At 43.2% G+C, this 20270-nt stretch overlaps 1 protein-coding gene across 2 annotated transcripts in view; it reads left to right on the forward strand.

The window, feature by feature from the left end:
• Window positions 1–880: 880 nt before the first annotated feature.
• The window catches only part of magi3b (membrane associated guanylate kinase, WW and PDZ domain containing 3b), a 156300-nt gene continuing 136910 nt past the window's right edge, over window positions 881–20270 (forward strand). For both annotated transcript variants that reach the window (XM_086117255.1, XM_086117256.1), the window contains exon 1: window positions 881–1613. In XM_086117255.1, coding sequence (XP_085973381.1) covers window positions 1307–1613 — 307 coding nt within the window. In that variant the 5' untranslated portion in view covers window positions 881–1306. The remainder of the gene's footprint in view (window positions 1614–20270) is intronic.

Raw genomic sequence — 20270 nt, forward strand, 5'->3', positions numbered from 1 at the left:
TCAATCCAACTGCCACACCGGTTGTTCATAGGCTACCATGCAATGTGTGCGAGGGATAAAAATAAAAGAGAAACAAGTAATACTGACAATCCATTACTGAGCTTTTATTGTGAAAAGCCGGCACTGGGAAGCAATTGTTATGATCCTGACTTGACTTCAAATTTATTCTGGCCTAATCTATTCTTAGTAAGCAAAAGTGTGCTGCCATACTTGAACTGGAGCACACTATTCAATTTACAGTGCTCATGTGCACTAGCATATCATGGTTCCCATGATGTCACAGGTGTCAAACTCCGGCAAGAGAGTGGGTCACTGTCCCGCATGTTTTCGATGTGTCCCTCCTCCAACACACCTGATTCAGATGATCAGGATCATCGTCACACGCCTGCAGAGCTTGCTTATGAGCTGATCGGTTGAATAAGGCGTTTTGGAGGAGGGAAACACCTAAAACACGCAAGATGGTGGCCATCAAGGACCGTAGTGTGCCACCTGTGCATTAGGTGTTAGCCTTAGCATTAACATGAACATGTTTGTTTCCTTCACTCTAATGCTTCTTGCAATTTGATGTTGCTGTATTTTTTTCCCCTTATAATTCAATACATGTGAAAGAAAATATAGTGTTCCCTCCTGTGTGTGTTTCATGAGTGGGTGGGTGCCGCACAGGGTAACCATTCAAGCTCGGATCTCTACTCTATACGCCTTCAAAGTGAATTGGGGTGGATGCATTTTAAGGGTGAAATTGAGGACATTTAGATCTACGCTGTATATCTCCAGAAGATGGCGCCAACACCAGCTGCCACGCAAACTCAAAAGGCGTCAGTGCGCACAGCAACTAAAAGGGGGCGTACCGTTCCAGACGGAACCCGGGCTGGAACGAGTCTTGGCGAAGCCAGGTGTGTTCAAACCTGCAACGGAATCAGATGCCTCCGCTACCGTGGGCTGGACTTCCACGGCGCGCACGCACACACACAGTGGAGCCGCCTGCCTGTCTGTGTCTGAGCGTTATCGCTCGTTTGCCGTGCTGTGGTCCAAACCCGCCGCGTTGACCTCCTATTTTTGCCCTTTTAAAAAAATTTATTCAGTGGAGTAGAGAGACGCCGTGATTGCTGCACCTCGTCGCGTTTTACGCACAAGGAGCGCTCGTTGGAATTACCGCGCGGATGACACTCCGGCACACCTTCCATGTGTGGGAATCACTCCTGGAAATGAAACGAGCTGGAGAATCACTCGCTCCGGTTTAATAGGCCGCGTTATTTAAAAAAAAAAATCTTGATTTGTCAGATCAAGGTAACCAGGTACAGGCAACATGTCCAGAACCCTGAAGAAGAAGAAACATTGGTCCGGTAAGGTGGTGGAGTGCGCGGTGTCGTGGGGCAACCTGGGCGACTTTGGCTCCGTGGTGGAGGTCCTGGGGGGCGCCGAGTTGGGCCAGTTCCCGCACCTGGGTCAGATGAAGCTGGACGTGCTGGTGTGCCACGTCGGGAAACTGCCCTACTACGGCGACGTGCTGCTGGAGGTGAACGGGACGCCCGTCAGTGGACTTACCAACCGGGACACGCTGGCCGTCATTCGGCACTTTCGGGAGCCGGTTCGCTTGAAGACAGTCAAACCTGGTGAGTTACGTTCAACATATCCTTCCAACAATATTACACTTATTTTAAACCCAAAAGTCCATGTCACTCAAAACAAACAATAAACCACAGCAATACAGTGGTGCCTTGACCATCTCAAATCATCCTTCCCTACCAAAATAAATGGATATGACATTAATCCCTTCCTACCTCTAAGAGAAGCATCAAGGGAAAAAAAATACAGCGTGTTGTAATACGAAAAATATAGCTCCACAATATAGCATAAAAACACATACAGTAATTACTTAAATGGAATGAACAAAAAAAGCCTGTACAATCATGACTTCATGCATTCATCGTGTGGCTCCTTCTGATATGCGTGCCTTGGCCACTAGGGGCAGTGCACATACATACATACATACATACGTACATACGTACCGATAGATTTGATGATCAAACAGAAAATCATTGCAACAAATAATATGTATATGTAAATCATTATGGACCAGTTACCAGCCGACCTGATTATTGGCGCAGATATTTGTCGCTTTGACACATATCTGCATTTACCTTTTTTTAAAATTTGTTCTTATTTATTTTTTTGCCAACAGCCAATAATTTTAAAATCAATGAACTTCAAAGAACTAATTATTTATTTGTGTAAGTTCTCATTTAATATTATAAGACCTCTTGATGCATTCAATCCATCCAGTGTGAGTTTTGGAGTTTAGCTGTCACCACTGTCTCCACTTGAATGCAGTGGGCCATTTTCTTGCTGCCCTCAGTCTCCTCATGAGTATAATCCGGTCTTCTTCCTGTGGGTAACAGCCGGAAATGAATTAAGGAGACTCTTTGTAGTGTATTCCCGTTTCTCGTGATGTGCTCAGTCGAATTTTTGTTTGTTTTGTTTCCTTACCTGTTGCTGTGCACACTTAACTTCACAGTCTCCACTTGGCGGCAGCAGTCTATTTTCTTGCTGCCCTTGGTGTCCTCTTGAGTAACTTAATCACTTATGATAACATTGACCAACACACACTATTTGTAGCTCACTCTGTTGTAGTGTAAAACCTCAGTCTCTACATGGATGTATTGTCCTGTTTTCATGCCACTCCTCTCAGGTACCGGTAGTTTAATATTTTCTATGACCACACATGCTAATATTAGTTCACGTTCTTGCAGTATTTTACTCCACAGTCTCCACTTGGTTGCAGCGCCTTGTTTTCTTGCTGCCCACAGTCTTCTCTTGGGTAAAATGTGGTCTCTTTACCATGGCCGCTACGCTATTAGGTTTCGTTTAGTGTGATGTGTTTTTTGTAGTTTACAGTCACCACTCTCTCCACTTGGTTGCAGTGGCCCTGTTGTTTCTGCCCTCAGTCTCTTCATGAGGAAAATATAATCTCCTCACTTAGGCCAAAAATAAATACAGTAGACATGTATTTTCCTATTCCATTGTTGTTTTTTTGGCCGCATCTCTGAGTGATGGTGTATAATGTTGGACACGATGGTATTATACTTACTCCACAGTCTCTACTTGGCTGTAGTGGCCCATTTTCTTGCTATCCTTCATGTCATCCTGACGAAAATTTAGTTTCCTTACCATTCTCTTCCACTGTCTCTCGTGATGTGGTCAGTGCGGCTTGGTTTTTGCAAATTCATAGACACCATTGTCTCCAATCTGCTGCAATGACTATTTTTATTGCTGTCCTCAGTCTCCTCAATGTCCTTTTTGTTGTTGTTCCTGAACGTGTCCAAGTTGTGAATCATTTGGTGTTCAAAAATTTGTATTTTGAAGAGGACCTAATGCTTACTTTATCAACTTTGAAAACAATGTAAGTCTTCCCTGAACCTGATATTCATCTTTTTGGGTACCGGTAATTGGAGGAATGCCGAGCGATATTGACTGGTATCTGTAATAAATTGGTTGGACGTTCTGAACTGTTATATACGTTTTTATTTTTGTGATATAGGATCGTGTTTATACCCATAATAACATCCCAATCTCCCCTCCAAGTCGTATTGCCCCGTACCAACTTAAATTGGTGCGTTGCCTCCCATCACTTTCTCAAGGAGATCGAACGCTGATAATGGCAGTAATGGCGTGGTAGCCTGGGTGGAGACATCAAGTCTAAGTGCACTCCCATGCATAGAAACAAGGCCTAATTACATCCTCCATTATTCAGCCTGTGCACATGGATGCGGCGGAGTGGCGGGGCTGACTGCATCCTGTTGTCTCATCATGGCACATCCGGTCTAGGCTCCCTGGAGATCAGCTGCTCATCCATGCCATGCCATGCACTCATTCTCTAAATATGTGTATGGGCATGCACGTGACGTGTGTATTTTGTGGCTTGCACTCCCCAGAGCTGCCAGCAGCCATCTTTACTGGCCCACTAAACCAAGGGTGATTAATAAAGTGCATGGAGGGCCGCAAGACTCAGGGCAACAAAGCCAGAGAATCTTTAATGACGCAGACAAGAGGCATTTTTGTTCTTTTTGGGAGGGGCGATGATACACACATCAGCCACCATTCTCTGGATCTCAGCACAATCGAACGAGATTCAACGCAAGAGCTCTATCGAAAACTCTGGTAACAACGTATCGGTCAGTTTTGATTAACAACCACAATCCTTCGTAGAGGCACATATTGATGCACTCATTCTGCCAGTTCAAGACACCTCATTCCAATGACTATTCACCTGCTAGTTATTGTGGCTGAATTCCACATGTCCAACAAAAGAAAACATCTGCTCCAAAGGTAATGGAGTTAAGAGGATGCAAACCTATGCATGGGCTCACTTCCCCACTATGGGGAACCTCTTTTAAATATTTCTCCAGCAATCTGATGATGAGTTTTGTGAGTAATCGCAACTAAAAAAAAAACAAGTGCCTTTCTAGAGTTGAAATATTTTTTCAGCAGAAAATCTTGATTTAAATTCACTTCTATACAGCACCTCAGGTCAGAGCTAAACCTCCTCGCATTCCAGTGCACATGAAAATAGTCTCGTGACAAAACGCCCCATCCACAATACACAGACGTCAGGAGGATGTAAACGTATAGCCCATGGAGCCTCATTCCAATATTTTCCCACCAATCTGCTGATGATTATTATGTAACATTTTTCAACCGAAGACAATAACACACTCAATATATTCAAGAGGACGAAAATGTATTGCTGTGGTAACTTTTCTAGCCCAGAGAACCTCACTCCAATGAGTTTCCACCGGACTGTGAGTCAGTTCAGCGATGCATCAACTTGTAATTCAACTAATAGCAACAAATCCCTGTTAGCTCTCATGGTTAACTCACAGATAAAAGGCAACTTTTGCAAACCCGTGGCTCAGAGCTACACCTCCTCACATTCAAAATATGCATGAAAACAACCTAGCAACAGTCAGTCAGAGGGCACCACACTCCCAATACATTCAAGCTAAGAGGATACAAATGTCGGCTGATAAGTTTTCACCGGTCTTTGAACGAGTCCAGCTATCTATCAACTTATAAGTTAACTGAGAGCGAACAAATCCCTATTTGCGCTGTGGTTAACCCTTTCGTGCACCCTGTAACATGATAACATGATGAGCTGTCCACTGTAGTAGATAACAGATAAAAGCCTGCGGCTCAGACCCTAAGCTCTGCACATTCAAATCAATGTGAAAAAAGCCAAACAACAACCAGTCATCTGCTCCCATGTCTCAAAATTGATTGCATAAAATTAAGCTAACTTTGCTAGCCTGTGGAACTGCACTTCATTCACTTTACATCATCTGTCAGTGTTGTAGCTATAAAGTGTGTTTTATGATTACCTCTGTCAGTTAACTTCACACTCTGGCCAACTCGATCACGCGTCATGTGGGAGAACTTGAGCATATGTACGCATGTTGTCCTCCGGCGCGTTTTTCACGTCTGTACGGCGTCAGGCGTGCAGATGGCGGCCGCGGCTCGCTCGGCATTTGCGCGTCGGTGCGAGCCTCCGTGCAGTGTACAGTATATATTCCTGCGTGCCGGCCTCATGTTTTATTCACACCTCCTGCATAATTGAGTCGGCTAGTGGATTTCTCTCCACTCTGATGGAGTCGCCAGATCAGCTGTTGTGATGACTAGGCGGCGACAAGCGACGGCAGACGGGCTCTCTGGGTGCACCAGATGTTCCTCGATGTTCTTCGCTGAGTTCCTCTGCGCTCCTCGTGTGGATGTAGAGAGGAAAGGAGTCCAAACAGAAGCTGCGTACGACACTTTGCGCCCCTGCAATTCTCCAGAGGTGGCATTTGTGCTCGGAGATGAAGACGTTCTCGCTGAGACTTGATGCGGTGGCTGGGCCCCGTCTCTCTCTTGTGCTTTTTGATTGAGTCGGGAGTGACGCCTCTATTTAAAGATCTACGCTGCTGCAGTCTATTTCGGCTGTTGCATCCAGCTGAGGCTCACGCAACATTCATGATGCAAAAAAATAAGGTGGCTGAGTGTTAGTTACTCATTGCAGCTTTTTTGCTACTAGGGTTGCAAAAGATTCACACAATTAGCCTCCCCCAAGCACCAAGAAGGTAAGTTTGGATAGATTTTAAGACTTCTCAAACATTTTCAAGCTTTTTAAATTTTTTTATTTTTATATTGATTACGATAATGTACTTTACCAGGTGTATTTAGGCTATGAAAAAAAGTGCGTTCATGCAACAAACAATCAGCTCCTGCGAATGACCCTTTCCCCCCCCAATTTAGACCATGCAATGTAAACTGTATTTTCCTTTCTGTGGAAACACAATATCAGTGGTGGCAGTATTGAGGCATTAACATGGTTTGCATACTGCCATTTGACACTGCAGAAGAAGAAACATAAGAAAAGAGACAATACATTAGGTACAGTCATGTTGTGCTCACATTTTATGTGTTGACAGGTTTTTAGAGATCAAATGTTATTAGTTTTTTTTAAACAATACTTTTTATTCAATACAGTTGAGTACAATATGACTTAAGAAAAGAAATACATTTTTGTTGTGTTTTTGCATGACTGGAACAGAATACTTAATTTCCATATATTTAGAAGTAGAAGTCTTACAATTTACCCAAAATGGCTACCCCAAATCAAAGAGGCTGGTTTCCTGTTCGTTTCCGGGTATAGGTTTGTGAGAGTTTGCCGTGTGTCCCGTTGTGATATACATGCCCATCCAATTTCATGTTGGAGGCATTTTTTTCTTCCCAGGGTGTGCTACTTTTTGTAAATGATACACTGCTGCCCATTATAGAATCAGAATCAGAATCATCTTTATTGGCCAAGTATGTAGAACACACAAGGAATTTGTCTCCGGTATAACACGCTGCATTAGTATCATCGTAAACAACAAATCATTGAACCATTTTAGAGTAACCAGTAGCAGTATTTGTAGTACAAGAAGAGTGACTACGTCAGTGACTGTTTAAGGAGTTAATGGCTAGAGGGAAGAAGCTGTTTAAGTGTCTACTGGATTTGGTGCGCATGGATCTGTAGCGTCTGCCTGAGGGGAGTAGCTGGAAAAGGTGGTGGGCAGGGTGCGGGGGATCCAGGAGGATTTTCCGTGCCCTTGTCTTGATTCTTGCAGTGTGCAAGTCCTCAAGAGTGGGTAGGGCGGTGCCAACGATTTTTTCCGCCGTCCTAACTGTCCGTTGAAGTCGGATTTTGTCCTTTTTTGTGGCGGCCCCAAACCAAACCGTGATGGAAGAACACAGGATTGATTCGATGACTGCCGTGTAGAACTGTCGTAGCACCTCCTGTGGCAGGCCATGCTTCCTCAGCAGCCTCAGGAAGTACATCCTCTGCCGGGCCCTTTTCAGGATGGAGATGGTGTTGACTTCCCACTTCATGTCCTGGGAGACTGTGATTCCCAGGAACTTGAAGGTCTCGACGGTTGACATGGGGCAGTTGGATAGTGTGAGGGGCAACTGTGGAGAAGAATGTTTCCTGAAGTCCACGATCATCTCTACAGTCTTGAGCGTGTTCAGCCCGAGGTTGTGTCGGCTGCACCAGAGCTCCAGCTGCTCCACTTGTTGGCGGTACGCAGACTCGTCGCCGTCTTTGATGAGACCGATGACCGTGGTGTCGTCTGCGAACTTTATGAGTTTGACAGCTGGATCTGTTGAGGTGCAATCGTTTGTGTAGAGAGAGAAGAGCAGTGGAGAGAGGACACATCCCTGTGGGGCTCCAGTGCTGGTGGTGCGTATTGATGATGTTGTTGCTCCCAGTCTCACCTGTTGTGTCCGTCCCGTCAGGAAGCTGAGGATCCACTGGCAGATCGTAGGGGACACACCGAGGTGGAGAAGTTTGGGGGTGAGGAGTTCCGGGATGATGGTGTTGAACGCAGAGCTGAAATCCACAAACAGAATCCTTGCATAGGTCCCTGTGGTGTCGAGGTGCTCGAGGATGTAGTGCAGACCTTATAAATGGCATGCACAGCTCAATTCTAATTTTAAGTGCAAAGAGAATAATTCGGTCTTCTCCTTTAGTTTAACCACTCAGTGGTGCGTTGCATTTTACTGCCATCTGCAGGATGGGAGGGAGACACTCTGGACCAACCAATCAATTTGAATGAAAATTAGCATCATACTTGCAACCTAAAACTATCGGGCGCAAATGCTCTCTTCACAGTGAAAAGCAACAAAGCAGATGGTCAATTGTTTTGTTTTCTCTTTGTGAGATTTAATCATCTCATATTGCAGCGTTTTTATGTTTACTGAGCTAAAGCATTGATAGCTGCCACAGGGATGATAATGGGAGCTTTTCATCTAAAGGACGGCCTCTCGGAAAGAATAGGCACAGTTGTTAATTTGGCGGCTAAATCACACAATTGTGTTTTAATGCAGCCACACTTTGTTGAGTTATTGATTCGCAGGTTTGTAAACCCCCCCCCCCGCCGCCCGAATATTTTCCAGCTGGGAGACTGTTGTGAAGCCTCAGTTATCAAACAGCAATAGTGTGAGTGTGAGTTTATTTCATTAATGCACCTCTCTTATCGGGCACTGCCTCTTGATGGCAATCATCTGCAAAAATTGGAAACCAAAACTAGTTTGAGGGAAGTCTGGCTTACCGATTTCTTTCAAAATAAAGAGAATTGCATGTGTATTTATAACAACCTCTCACACACACACATCGCTTAGCCCTTATTTCGCTCAGTTCATGCTAATGCTAGCACATAATGGGGAAACGCCATACATATCCATCAAATCATTTTTCAATACGGCTTATAGATGCATATTTAACAAGGCACCACTCTAGTTGAAAGTGGCTGTAAATTAGTTAATATGTGTGAACCCCGTTTTGCTGGCCCCACTCTCCTCTGCTGCCATGACAATTTAACCTCCCTGGTCATTGTATTTATTCTGCTATGTCATTTGAATGCCATCATCATAAAAAAGCATCTTTAATGTCGCCGTTATCAGTACGAGGCAAATCTAAATGTTAGTTGTGTTATTCCCCTGCAAAGCCCTGTGGCCGTCCGATCTTTCTTTGCCACCGCCGCCGTTGCTTTCAAGGCACGTTGTTGATAAGCAACCTGCTTGTCCTCCGTGGCTTTGCTCATCAAGCATTTCCCCCAATGTGCCTGCAGGCAGCTGTCAGGCTTTTCGTCAAGCGCCGCGCACACGCACGCACACACACACACAGAAACGTACATAAAAACATGGTCTTTTCACAGGTCAAAGATAATTGTGTCCTTGTCCGATTATATTAGTAACCTAAACGTGTTTACATTGTCAGGGTGTTTGGCAGACACAGTATTTTGTTATGGTATCAGCATCACAATTCTCAAATGATTCTGTTTGCAATAATTCCAGGTTACTTTTGTTGTATGAATCAAAAGAATAAGTGTGCGTGAATCAAATGGTGCAGGGTTTTATGAGTGATTTAGCCTGGTGGCAGTTCTGAGGTCCTGGTTTCAAATCTTAGCTCTGGCCTTCATCTCTCGCTGCTACAATATATCACACACACACACACACATACACACACAAAACTCATTTGGTAGAGTGGGCTGCCAAGTGACCGAAGGTATGAGTGTTTGAATCTTCGTTGCTTTTACTGCTGGTCTTGCATGCTGCTGTTGTCCTGCTCGTAGCTGGTGACACCAGCAAGACCAGCAAAAAAAACCAAAACTTTTTTATTGAAAAAAATTGAGCAATTTTTTTATTAATGTAGGATATAGATGTGAAATACACATCCTGAAAAAACAATAGCACACAAAGATGAAAACAACAGGGGCTTTGCTTTTGACTTTGAGTGACAGTCCCTGATCGCTGATATTGACATGAGAAGCACAGTCATTGAATGACTGATCTGGGCTATGACACTACGTCGACAATGTATACATTCCCATGGTGAGAATGTTCAGAGTCTCCACAGAGCAATTACTGCAACAAGCTCAAGATGGCTGCTTGTTCTTAAACAAGTCCTTCCAGCCAATTAAAGCATCAGGACTCAATGCTGGGGTTAATGAGCCACTCCCTGCAGGTGCTCCCCTACAATGGAACACTGCTGGCAGCACGCAGAATTCCCCCTCACCACCACTCAGCCTCCTCCTCTGAATGTTTGCAGGGGAGCTGCTGTAATGCGGCTACAAAACAAACATTCACTTGTCCGCGACCTTGCTGTCTAATTTTGTCCAAACAGATGCTGGATTGGACGTTATTCAAAAACATTCGGGTTCTGACAAGAACGGTTTACTGTTTCAAGTCAGGTGTGCCGTTTAAATGTATACGGATTTGACTTGCTTGTGCCGTATACAAATAAAAAACATCCAATTGGTTTTTGGATACGATTCCAATTTGAAAAGGTTCTTGCTATGACAACAATAGTTGACAGGGTTGATTTAACCTTAAGCCTCAGAGATCACAGCCAGCTTGTGCCGGATATATTTACATTTCAAAAGACTTCTTGTTTCAAAAACAATTGATGGTGTCGGCTTTGAAGCAAAGCTTGTTGAAAACTACCCGTATATTGGCATACTAATTTGACCTCCGACAGCACAGCCTATTGAGAATTTTGCACAGCGTTTGGGCATGTACTAATTAAACCTTAGCCCTTAGAGATCCGGGCTTACCCGTGCTGGACATAGTTAAAAATGTTTGTGTTCTTTCTGCAATCAGAATCTGAAGCAAATCTGTTGTAAAATTGCGACATTTGAGCATATTAATTCAATGCGGTGCATTTGACCGGCGTCAGCTTCAAGGACATTATCTATATGCAGAGCTGATTGCCACATGCTAAGCCCCCCACCCCACTCTTCCGCCCAAACCCCTCAGCCCGCTGTAATGACTGCAAATTTGACTGAAGCACCTCTCAGCCATTTTGCGATCCATCCAGATGTGCATTATTCTCCAAATGGTATTTATCGCTGCATGATAGCTGCCCGGGTCACCTCTGGACTATTCACAGGTAATGGGCCTTGACATCTGAATTAGGCTGTCCTCTCCAAAGGTGATTAGCAAGCAGTTTAGCATTCTGGGCAAGGGGCTGGTAGGGGGTGGTGGTGCGTTGCGCAGCGGAGGCGGGGGTTCCAGTGGCTCTGTGATATGGCTCATCTCAAAGCGGTCACGCTGCAGTTCTGATGGCCGAGAGGAGCGAAGACACACAAGATGGCCAATTTTCACCAGCCAGCACTCGCTGAAACATTCAAGCTCTTGGTCCGGAATCCAACAGCCAGTCTGTGCAGGATGCAATTTAAAATCAATGCAAGAGATCCGGTTTGAAGGAAATCTGTTTAAAAATACGACATTTGAGTACATGCTATACATGCACTAATTTCACTTTTGAAATTAAATCTGTTCAAAGGTGATTTTGGATAGCTGACAAGCTTTTACTGCATACAATTAAAATGTACAGTCATACCTCGGTTTTTAACCATCATACGTTCCAGAAGGCTATTCGAAAAGCGATTTTTTCGAAATCCGAAACTATTTTATCAGCCCATGATTAGGAGCTAATACACGATGCATAAAAAAGACCGATGCAGAAATAACAACAAAAAAAACGGTCAGATTTGTGTAAATCACAACAAACACGTCTGCTCACAATGAATGTAACACGGGGAAGCATCACTTCCTCGTGTCAGGAGCCGAGAGGAGTCAAGTGGCGTATTCGGGTTTGCTCAATTCGGTCGAAAACCGGTTTTCAGTCGTAATCCGAAGCGTAAAAATCTCGAATTCTCTGGTCCAATTTGGTTGATAACAGAGACGTTCAAAAATTAGGTTTGACTGTAATAGGCTTTTCGCTTTCACAAGTTTTAGGGAAAAGTGTCGAAAACGGAGACAAGTGATGATACGCTAACTTACTTTTTGACCTCGGAGATCACGGCTAGCTCATACCAGATGCAATTATAAATCAAAAGGTGCTTCTCTGATCAACAATTGACAGCTTCAAATTAAATGCAAAATCTGTTCAAAGCTGATTTTGTCAATATTTTAACGCACATTAATTTGACCTCAGAGGTCAGTTGCCAGTTTTAATTAGCCAACACTCCACGTTGAAATAGCGATGCTCTTGGTACTTAATCCACAGCCTGTTCTTCCTCTGCCGCACGTTCATCGACGGGGGAACAGCCGGCTTTGGCGGAATCTTAATAGCTTTTGCCTTCGCCGCCTGCTTGCAGGCGTGCGGCTGAATGCCAATGAGACATCAGACCCAGCTGCGCTGGGCGCTGTGCGAGTGGCGGCGTCGTGTGAAGCGCTTCTTCATCAGGTGACGAGCCTGACGCTGCAAGTGTCTCCTGGTCGCCGGGAGGCAACTCGTGTGCTTCTTTGTTGAGAGTCTTGTCGTCCTAATGTAATTGGCTGGTTGGCTGGGCCAAGATGTCAGAAAAATGCGGTTCATGCAGCGTAACCTGTGAACAAAACCATTTTCCACCATCGGAAATAATGGAAATATTTTGTTTCATTAAATTGTACTGGCAACCACCGGCTGCTTTGGGTTCACCAGTGGCAAATTCATCTCTTTGCGTTTTTTTTTTCCCCTGTGAAACACCCACTTTTCATGTTTCTCTGTATATTTTCGTACTGTTCCTGTAATGTGCCGAAGTGCCACAAGGTGTCATGATAATTACGACCTGGACTTGGGCTGCGCATCTCTTCACAAAAGATCATTTGAAACGTTTCTTCATTCATGGGTTTCAATACGATTCCAAGATGTAATGATTTGAAAAGGCGTTGAATCGGTTCGAGTCACAAGATTCACGATTCACTATGGGTCCTGTAACATTTGTCATGTTTATTAGTATGAAACAATATGTAAAAGCTCTCCAGACCCAGAATTATCCTAGTTAATTCAAGTCAAAGAAACAACAAATCTCATCACCATCAAATTGATTCATACCTATTTGATACTGATCTGGATGCACTATTCAAGGACAAAAAATATGACCCGATTTAGTTCATGAAATCCAAATCGATTTTCCGATTTGAGACATTTTCATTGCACCATTAAGGTCAACCTTTTGTTCGATAAATAAAATAGACGCAATATTTTTTTTCTAGACTCAAATAAATTATTTCCATGCATGATTGTTTACAAACACAATGAACATTCAGCCGCACTGCTCCGTTCCCTCTCCTGTCAGTCAACTTCCTCACCGCAATGAGATGCAGGACTTGCACATGGGGTGGCCCGGTGTTCAAGTGGTTCGCGCGTTGACTTCACAGTGCAGAGGTTGGGTTGGATCCTGGCTCGGGACTTCCTGTGTGGAGTTTGCATTTTCTCCCCATGCCTGCGTGGGTTTCCTCCCACATTCCAAAAACATGCATGGCAGGCTCATTGAACACTCTAAATTGTCCCTAGGTGTGATTGTGAGCGTGGTTGGTTGTTCGTGTCTGTGTGCCCTGCGATTGGCTGGCAACCGGTTCAGGGTGTCCCCTGCTTACTGCCCGAAGACGGCTGGGATAGACTCCAGCACCCCCCGCGAACCTTGTGAGGATAAAGCGGATCAGAAAATGGATGGATGGATGGACTGCCTTACACACACACACACACACACACACACACACTTTGGCGATTGGACAATTTACAGTCTAAAATGCATATTTTTGGAACATAGGAGGACGCTGGAGGACTTGGAGAAGCACAGTGAGATCAGACAAACTCCACACAGGAAGGCCAACAACCAAAATTTGAATCCCTCTCATGTGTATCGCACATATGGTGTGATATGCATGCAGTAAAGTGCAATTGCAAGCAATACACTGTGATGCAATCCATGTCTAGTTGAGTCGTGTGACACCAACACAGGCTGTTGATGTCAACAGTAAACCTGTTAATGCTCCGGATCGCACCTCTTCTTCACACGCTGTTCTTGTTTCGCATCGCCCATGTGATAGCCCACACCGATAGTCCCTCCACCCCCTCTGCTCCCCCCCACCCCCCAGGTGGTCCGCGTTAATAGATGGGTCATGGCATGCACGAGCTCCCCACGGTCGTCCGGCGGCTGCTTAATCTGATTACAGACTGACGAGGGGCCAGGCAGATGGACGGACGCGAGGCGATGTACGGCGCTCGTTAACACCATTACGTAACCGCTCGATTCTGCGACCAAAATTCTACTGAATGAGATCGTAATGAGCTCCAGGAAAACAGCGGAAACCGCGACGCACCCTGGGAATTGGTTATCTTTTAAATAAGCAGAACCCATGTTTTTAAGTGATGATTTAGGTGGCATAGTCACACAATGTGTGAAACAAGGCAACTACTGGATATGAATTACAGCGGTGCCTTGAGCGACGATTCTGTGCCTTTGACGTGTGTATTTGCTGCACCGTCACCAAGCACAACTTTCGAGAGCATCAGAGAATAACCGATTGTAATCTGCTCATCAGATGTGCATTCTACAAAACTTAATGCAGCTCTGCTTACCTTTTGACTTCAACATGAGAGCATAGTGTGGCCAGCGCTTGAACATCAAACACGTCCCAAACGTTTTGTACATATAATATAAGATTCTGCCACCCATTCTACAAATAAACAACAATTATCCGGTCATGACGTCAGGGTTCTCACACGCAGCTCAGCACAGCAGCGTCTCAGTCTAAAGGGCTTTGTGCTCTTGCACGAGATGCCAGAAATTACAGCGACTTGGTGCAAATTAAAAATATTATCTCGTCATTTAGTGCCCCGCATGACGCCATGTCGGCGCTTTTTGTTTGCTGAAGAGCTCGCCACACTTTTTTAATTCCCCTTCTGAATTTTTTCAGCCGATGATGCTGCTGCTCAACAAGAAAGTCATGAACTAGGTACACTTCTGGCTGTTCGTGGTCAAGGAATGTGTACGTCACCATATATATTTATACATATTCATTTCAGGATTAAAAGGGCAATTCCACCGAGCTGGTGCCCTTTGCTTGTTGTAACCCTCTCAAAATAAACCTTTTCTTGATTCAATGCTACATCTGAGAATACACATGCATTAAAATGGCACTTAGAAACTGCATTTTGTATTTCCTTGGGTCTCCGTGATGTTAACATTTCTTTGATGAACTGAAACCGCTGTGTGATAAATATGTGGAGACCACAGAAATCAGGAAGGGGGCAAATACTATTTCGCAGCACTGTGTAAACTGTCATTATGTAATAACATTTACATTACATTACATTTTCTGTATGAAATATAAACATCATATACGCCAGATCAAATTGATAAATCGACATGCACTTTAAGCTCACAATTTTCTGTAAAAATCATCCTTTTACAAAGTCGTTTCTGCCACTTTTTTTTGTCAAAGAGTTGACATGTCCTTGTAAGACAATTAATTTAATGTTCACCCTTTTGAGTCATACAAAGAGCTGGACGTCACACTTTCGGAGACTATGTTTATTGCCGACGATATATTTCAGCCTTGTCCAAATGAGCTCGCCCGTGCAAGCGTCATCTGCGGCCTTTTCGTTCAAAGTGGCCAATATAATTTAACGACGCAGTCCAACTTTTCCCTCCCTGCGTGCTTCAAGGACATGTGTGTACGTCTTTTACATCATCCGCCACGATTTATTCAAGGTGTGTCTTTCCTTTGTATCTCATTTATCAGTTTGAATTCTTTTTGCGGAATATTCCCTGATGCACGAGAACACGTTTGATCAGCACAAGGCGGTGGTTTGTGACGTCGTGACCGGCCTGGACGAAAGTTTTGTTGTATTTTTACGTTTTATCTTTCAGCGTATCGATAACTTTGTGACTTATTACTACAGTATATGAAAACAATCCCATCATAAATCCTCCCTAACATGAGGGATAAAAGACAACCTCTGTATATTCAAGCTCAAGTCAACTTTATTGTCAAATGTGCGACATGTGCAACATACAGCACAGATGGAATTTCTTTCCTCTCAACCACAGGAGTGAGAGGAGCCGTTGCAGGTGCCCGCCTCACCATCAAAAGAACAGTTCACATAAAATGACAAAATAATACAACACAACACATAAGACACAGACAGTCGTGCAATCTCAACCATTTTTCTGCATACACTTTATTGTTTGAAGCAGTTATAGATGAAAGAGGAGCAAATCAAAGTGTCCATTCAAGGTTCGTTATTTTTGTTTATTTATTTGTTTGTTTTTGGTGTTGGGGGTGGGGTGGGAGGGGGGGTACCCCCTGGGAGGGGGGGGGTACCCCTTCTTCATTCACTGATAAATTCTATTTTTGTGCTCAAGCTGTCATCTCGTGGCATCTGTTTGTCAAGAAACCATGTTGAAGTGAGTGGAGGTGCTTCCTTTAGACAGAAGAAGTGCTTTTAGTCCGTCTTGAGGCACCTTGTTGCCAATGAACAATGTTGAAGTGAGTAAAGGAGATTGATTCAAACATAAGAAGTGCTTTTATGCCATCTTTTTGCATCAACAGCCATTTCTACATCTTTCTGATGGTCGTGTATTGTATTCACTGATTTATTTATTTTTTGCTGAACATGGAAGAGCTCAGTTCCTAATGGTGGGGGTTCACTGGGCAACAATCTGCTGGAGTGTCGAATTATTGTAATGGTCATTTTTGAAGCGGCAATGGAGTAGTTAGTCAAAGGGAAATATTAATAAAGTGCTGAACTATTTATTGGTGCTTGGTGAACTGGACCAGTTTTTGCATATTTATGTCTTGTGACCTGGAAAGACCTCGACTCATCCCCATGTTTTATTAAGACATTATTATACTCAACTGGTAGAGCTATAACTTTTTCGGAATTCTGTTTCATCGATGCAAAAAAGAACCGTACACTCAAAAAGAGGACATGCACCATTCATTGGACTGATAGTAAAGTGGACGTGAGATTTAATCATTTTTTTCACGCTTAATTAAAATTGAACATGAGCACGTTTTTTAATTTAAGTTTCCATGAGGGGCCATGTATAGTTGAGTCTAATATGACATTTAAAAATCCAATAGAATATTTCACATTGAATGGGTTTGTGTGAATGGGTTTTAACAATGTTTCTCTGACAACGAAACTTCCATAACTGGCCATCGTGCGAGAGGTGTTGGCCGTTTTCGAGATGAGCGTTCAATACCCGTGCTTGTCAGCATAATGCAGGAGGGTTCCGAATTGAAGTTTTGCCGTGGTGCCATAAAAAAATGGAATGCTTGGAATCCACGTTCTGACTGAAAACCGGTCCAACCAGTTGCAGCTTTGCCCAGACAGCTGGGTGCGTTTTTCGCTCCACATATTGTGCGCGTCCTTATTCATGTCTCAGGCGGTGTGAGATTTGATTTTGATTTCAACTGTCACATTATGTCAACATTGTGATATGTCAGGTTTTTATTGGCCGATGTCTGATATCGGTGTGAGAGGCGAGTTTATCTTTTTGGTGTGACATGAATCTCGATATTGTCCTCCGGGCATTCACGACGTTGCAGATGTAAACAAGGAATGAATCATGATTTTATCGTCATGATGTTAACATCAGTGCTCCATGCGATGACTCTAAATAGTCGATAGGCGTGAACGTGAGTGTGAAAGGTTGTTTGTCGAAATGATCTCTGTGATTGGCTGGCCAATTAAAACATCCTGTGCCATTAATATTTCTTGTTTGTCACATAGTAAGAATATATGCCTGGCGATGAATATTGTTCCGTTATATTTCTGTTGCTGCTTTATGTGTCTGTGCCATTTGTGTTAAAATATTTAAAGGTTTAAACTACAACATTAATGCTCCTTCTGAGCCCATCTATTATGGTTTGCATTAGGCCTTAGCGACCTGGAGGATTTGTGCAGGACGAGGGCCTTACTCAAATATAAAACATATAATCGGGGTTAATACTAATCTCTTTTCACGTGATCAGCGTCTTCACATCAATGAATGCCATTGATTATTAATAATAACATTATTAAAGGTAATGTGAGCAAAGTTGTTGTTTAAGAAGCGTGTTCCGAACTGGTATCCGTTTGCATTAATCAGGACAGAAAAAGCAGCTCTCAGCTTAAAAAAGATTGGCCAACTCTGCTTTAGTGTATCTCAGGCCGGTGAAGTGGTATCGGCTGTCATGGCATCGGAGTGTTTTTATGAGTAAAAGTGCAATTGGATAAATCTTTAATATGGATGGCAACAAGTGGATATGCAAGTTAATTACACCCTTCTGTCATCCATTGTGGGAAAGATGCTGCACAAACATGTCTTCCACACCTTCTTGTCGATCCCTGCCAAGTAGAATGTTTTTATTTTTGTGTATTATTCCTGGCATTTGTTGTATGAGCTTTGGACTTTGAGTTCCACACAGTATTTGACCTCTGGAACTGTCTCCATATCATCACATATGAGTTCACTTGAATGTATTTCCAACCATGGATGATGAGTGATGGCGTCTGTGTTGCGTCGCCCCCTGCAGGACTCCAATCTGACATTGCCGATTAGCTTCTAGGACATTTTTGGGGCTGAGGGCAAGTTGCTGATGTTCACGCATGAGTGCACCTCTACATGTGTTGTATCCTCTGCACATGACAGCCTGTGTGTGAAGCAATTATAGTCATCCTCAGCTTACCGACAGACTTGTGTTCTTTTGATGGCGATTAATTTGATTGCGATCACGGCAGCACGTGGTACAAATTTGACATTGAGTAAATAAAACCGTATGTAGATAAGGGCGAGATAATTCATTTCAGTCGATGTACTTCAAATCAATGAAACACTTGACATGAATAACAAATGATGGCGAGTGTTGATAGCTAAGCGCTAGAAGCTAACATTGGCAGTGTACGAGGAACATGTCGCGTAAGATGACATTCCAACTTTTAAGTACTCGCGTGACTGTAATGGCATAGCAAAATTGCAAACTGTCCATCATTCAGACCGTTGCGCTGTTTGTTTTTGCAGTGATTCACTTTGATAAGTAACGGCTGAGTTCCACGCCATGTCTGAACACGTAGATTGCCTCCTAATTGCCATCAAGTGTTTGATCATGATCATGATGTTCCCTGGCTCCGTATTAGTGGTGCCTTCTTCCTTTGACTGGTTTAAATCCCTCCAGCGGAACGTGTTAAAGCCTGTAAGCGAGCTACACAACAAATCTGTGTTTGTTTCCTGGGAGAGTTGGATCCTCAAGCACAAAGCTAATTTTGCCGTCATATTGTGAAGGTGGCCGTGTCAGGCCCCAGCTCGCACCTCACGTTGCTTCCGCACCAGCGGCTTCTCATTTTGCAGACTCGTTTTACACATTGACGCCCTAATAAAAGCTGCGGGAAGACTCCCAGCAGCCTCGCTTGGATTCATCTCGTTTGATTACTTTTTTAAATTCTTTCTCAACAAAGATGAGAGATGCAAATGGAATCTGAATATCAAAGATACTCGCTTACTTTAGTCGGTTCATCTCACTTATATTAAATGTTAACGCTTTGTTTCAAATAAGGCAGATAAAGTGATTTTCTCATATTACACAGTTCAAATAAATAATAAAGTTCCAGGACAGGTGTCACAACATTTCAAACCCAAATTCCTTGGCTCAAATCACCAATTATTTATTGAACACATTACAGGGGTCACCTTCCAGATCACCCCCGCAATAAGTGAAATCGGCAATATAGAAATATCCTAGTGAAATATTCCCTAGGAATGTTTTTAATAGCATATATTTATGGCACTTACTTTGGAAACTCAAGTGCTGTAATACAAACACATTAAAAGACATCCAATTTGTTGAGCGTGAGAGTGTGTGTGAATGTGCACACAAGGCTGATGCGCTCTGCCAAAAGTCACTGATAGACGTCGGAAACAAGTCCAAAATGGGTTGGAATGACACAGAATGAACAAGAAATGCTGAAAAAAGGGTTAGGAACAATTTTCCCAATAAATTCGTGCATGAGACTTATACTTCAGTGACTAGTTTTACTTTTCCTTCCTCATAAGCTTAATGTTTTTCTTTATACATTCCCGAATTATATAAATGTGCCTGGTAATAGTTCACTCGTTCAAGTCAAATGTGTGGCACATCTTTTTTCAAAAACTTTTTTTCTAGCTATTTAATAAACTTTTCTTGTATTCAGGTAACATTCTTATTCTACATGTTCTTTTCTTTGTAAAAGTTGAAGTTTCTTCTAATTTTACAAGATGAATGACAAACATTTTGAAAGTCATAAATAAATAATTTTTGTCACACAGGATTGTTTTTTGAAAAAGTTGTTTGTGAAACTATTTCTGAACTGCACTTATTTAAACTTTTTCAAAAAACATTTCAACCATTTGAAATTGTTCCCTCATTCCAACGGCCAACAGCAAATTCTAATCTGATGG

Source organism: Hippocampus guttulatus, chromosome 8 (genome assembly GCF_054856545.1).
Source record: "Hippocampus guttulatus isolate MCC_2025c chromosome 8, RoL_Hgut_1.0, whole genome shotgun sequence".
NCBI classification, from domain to species: Eukaryota; Metazoa; Chordata; class Actinopteri; order Syngnathiformes; family Syngnathidae; genus Hippocampus; species Hippocampus guttulatus.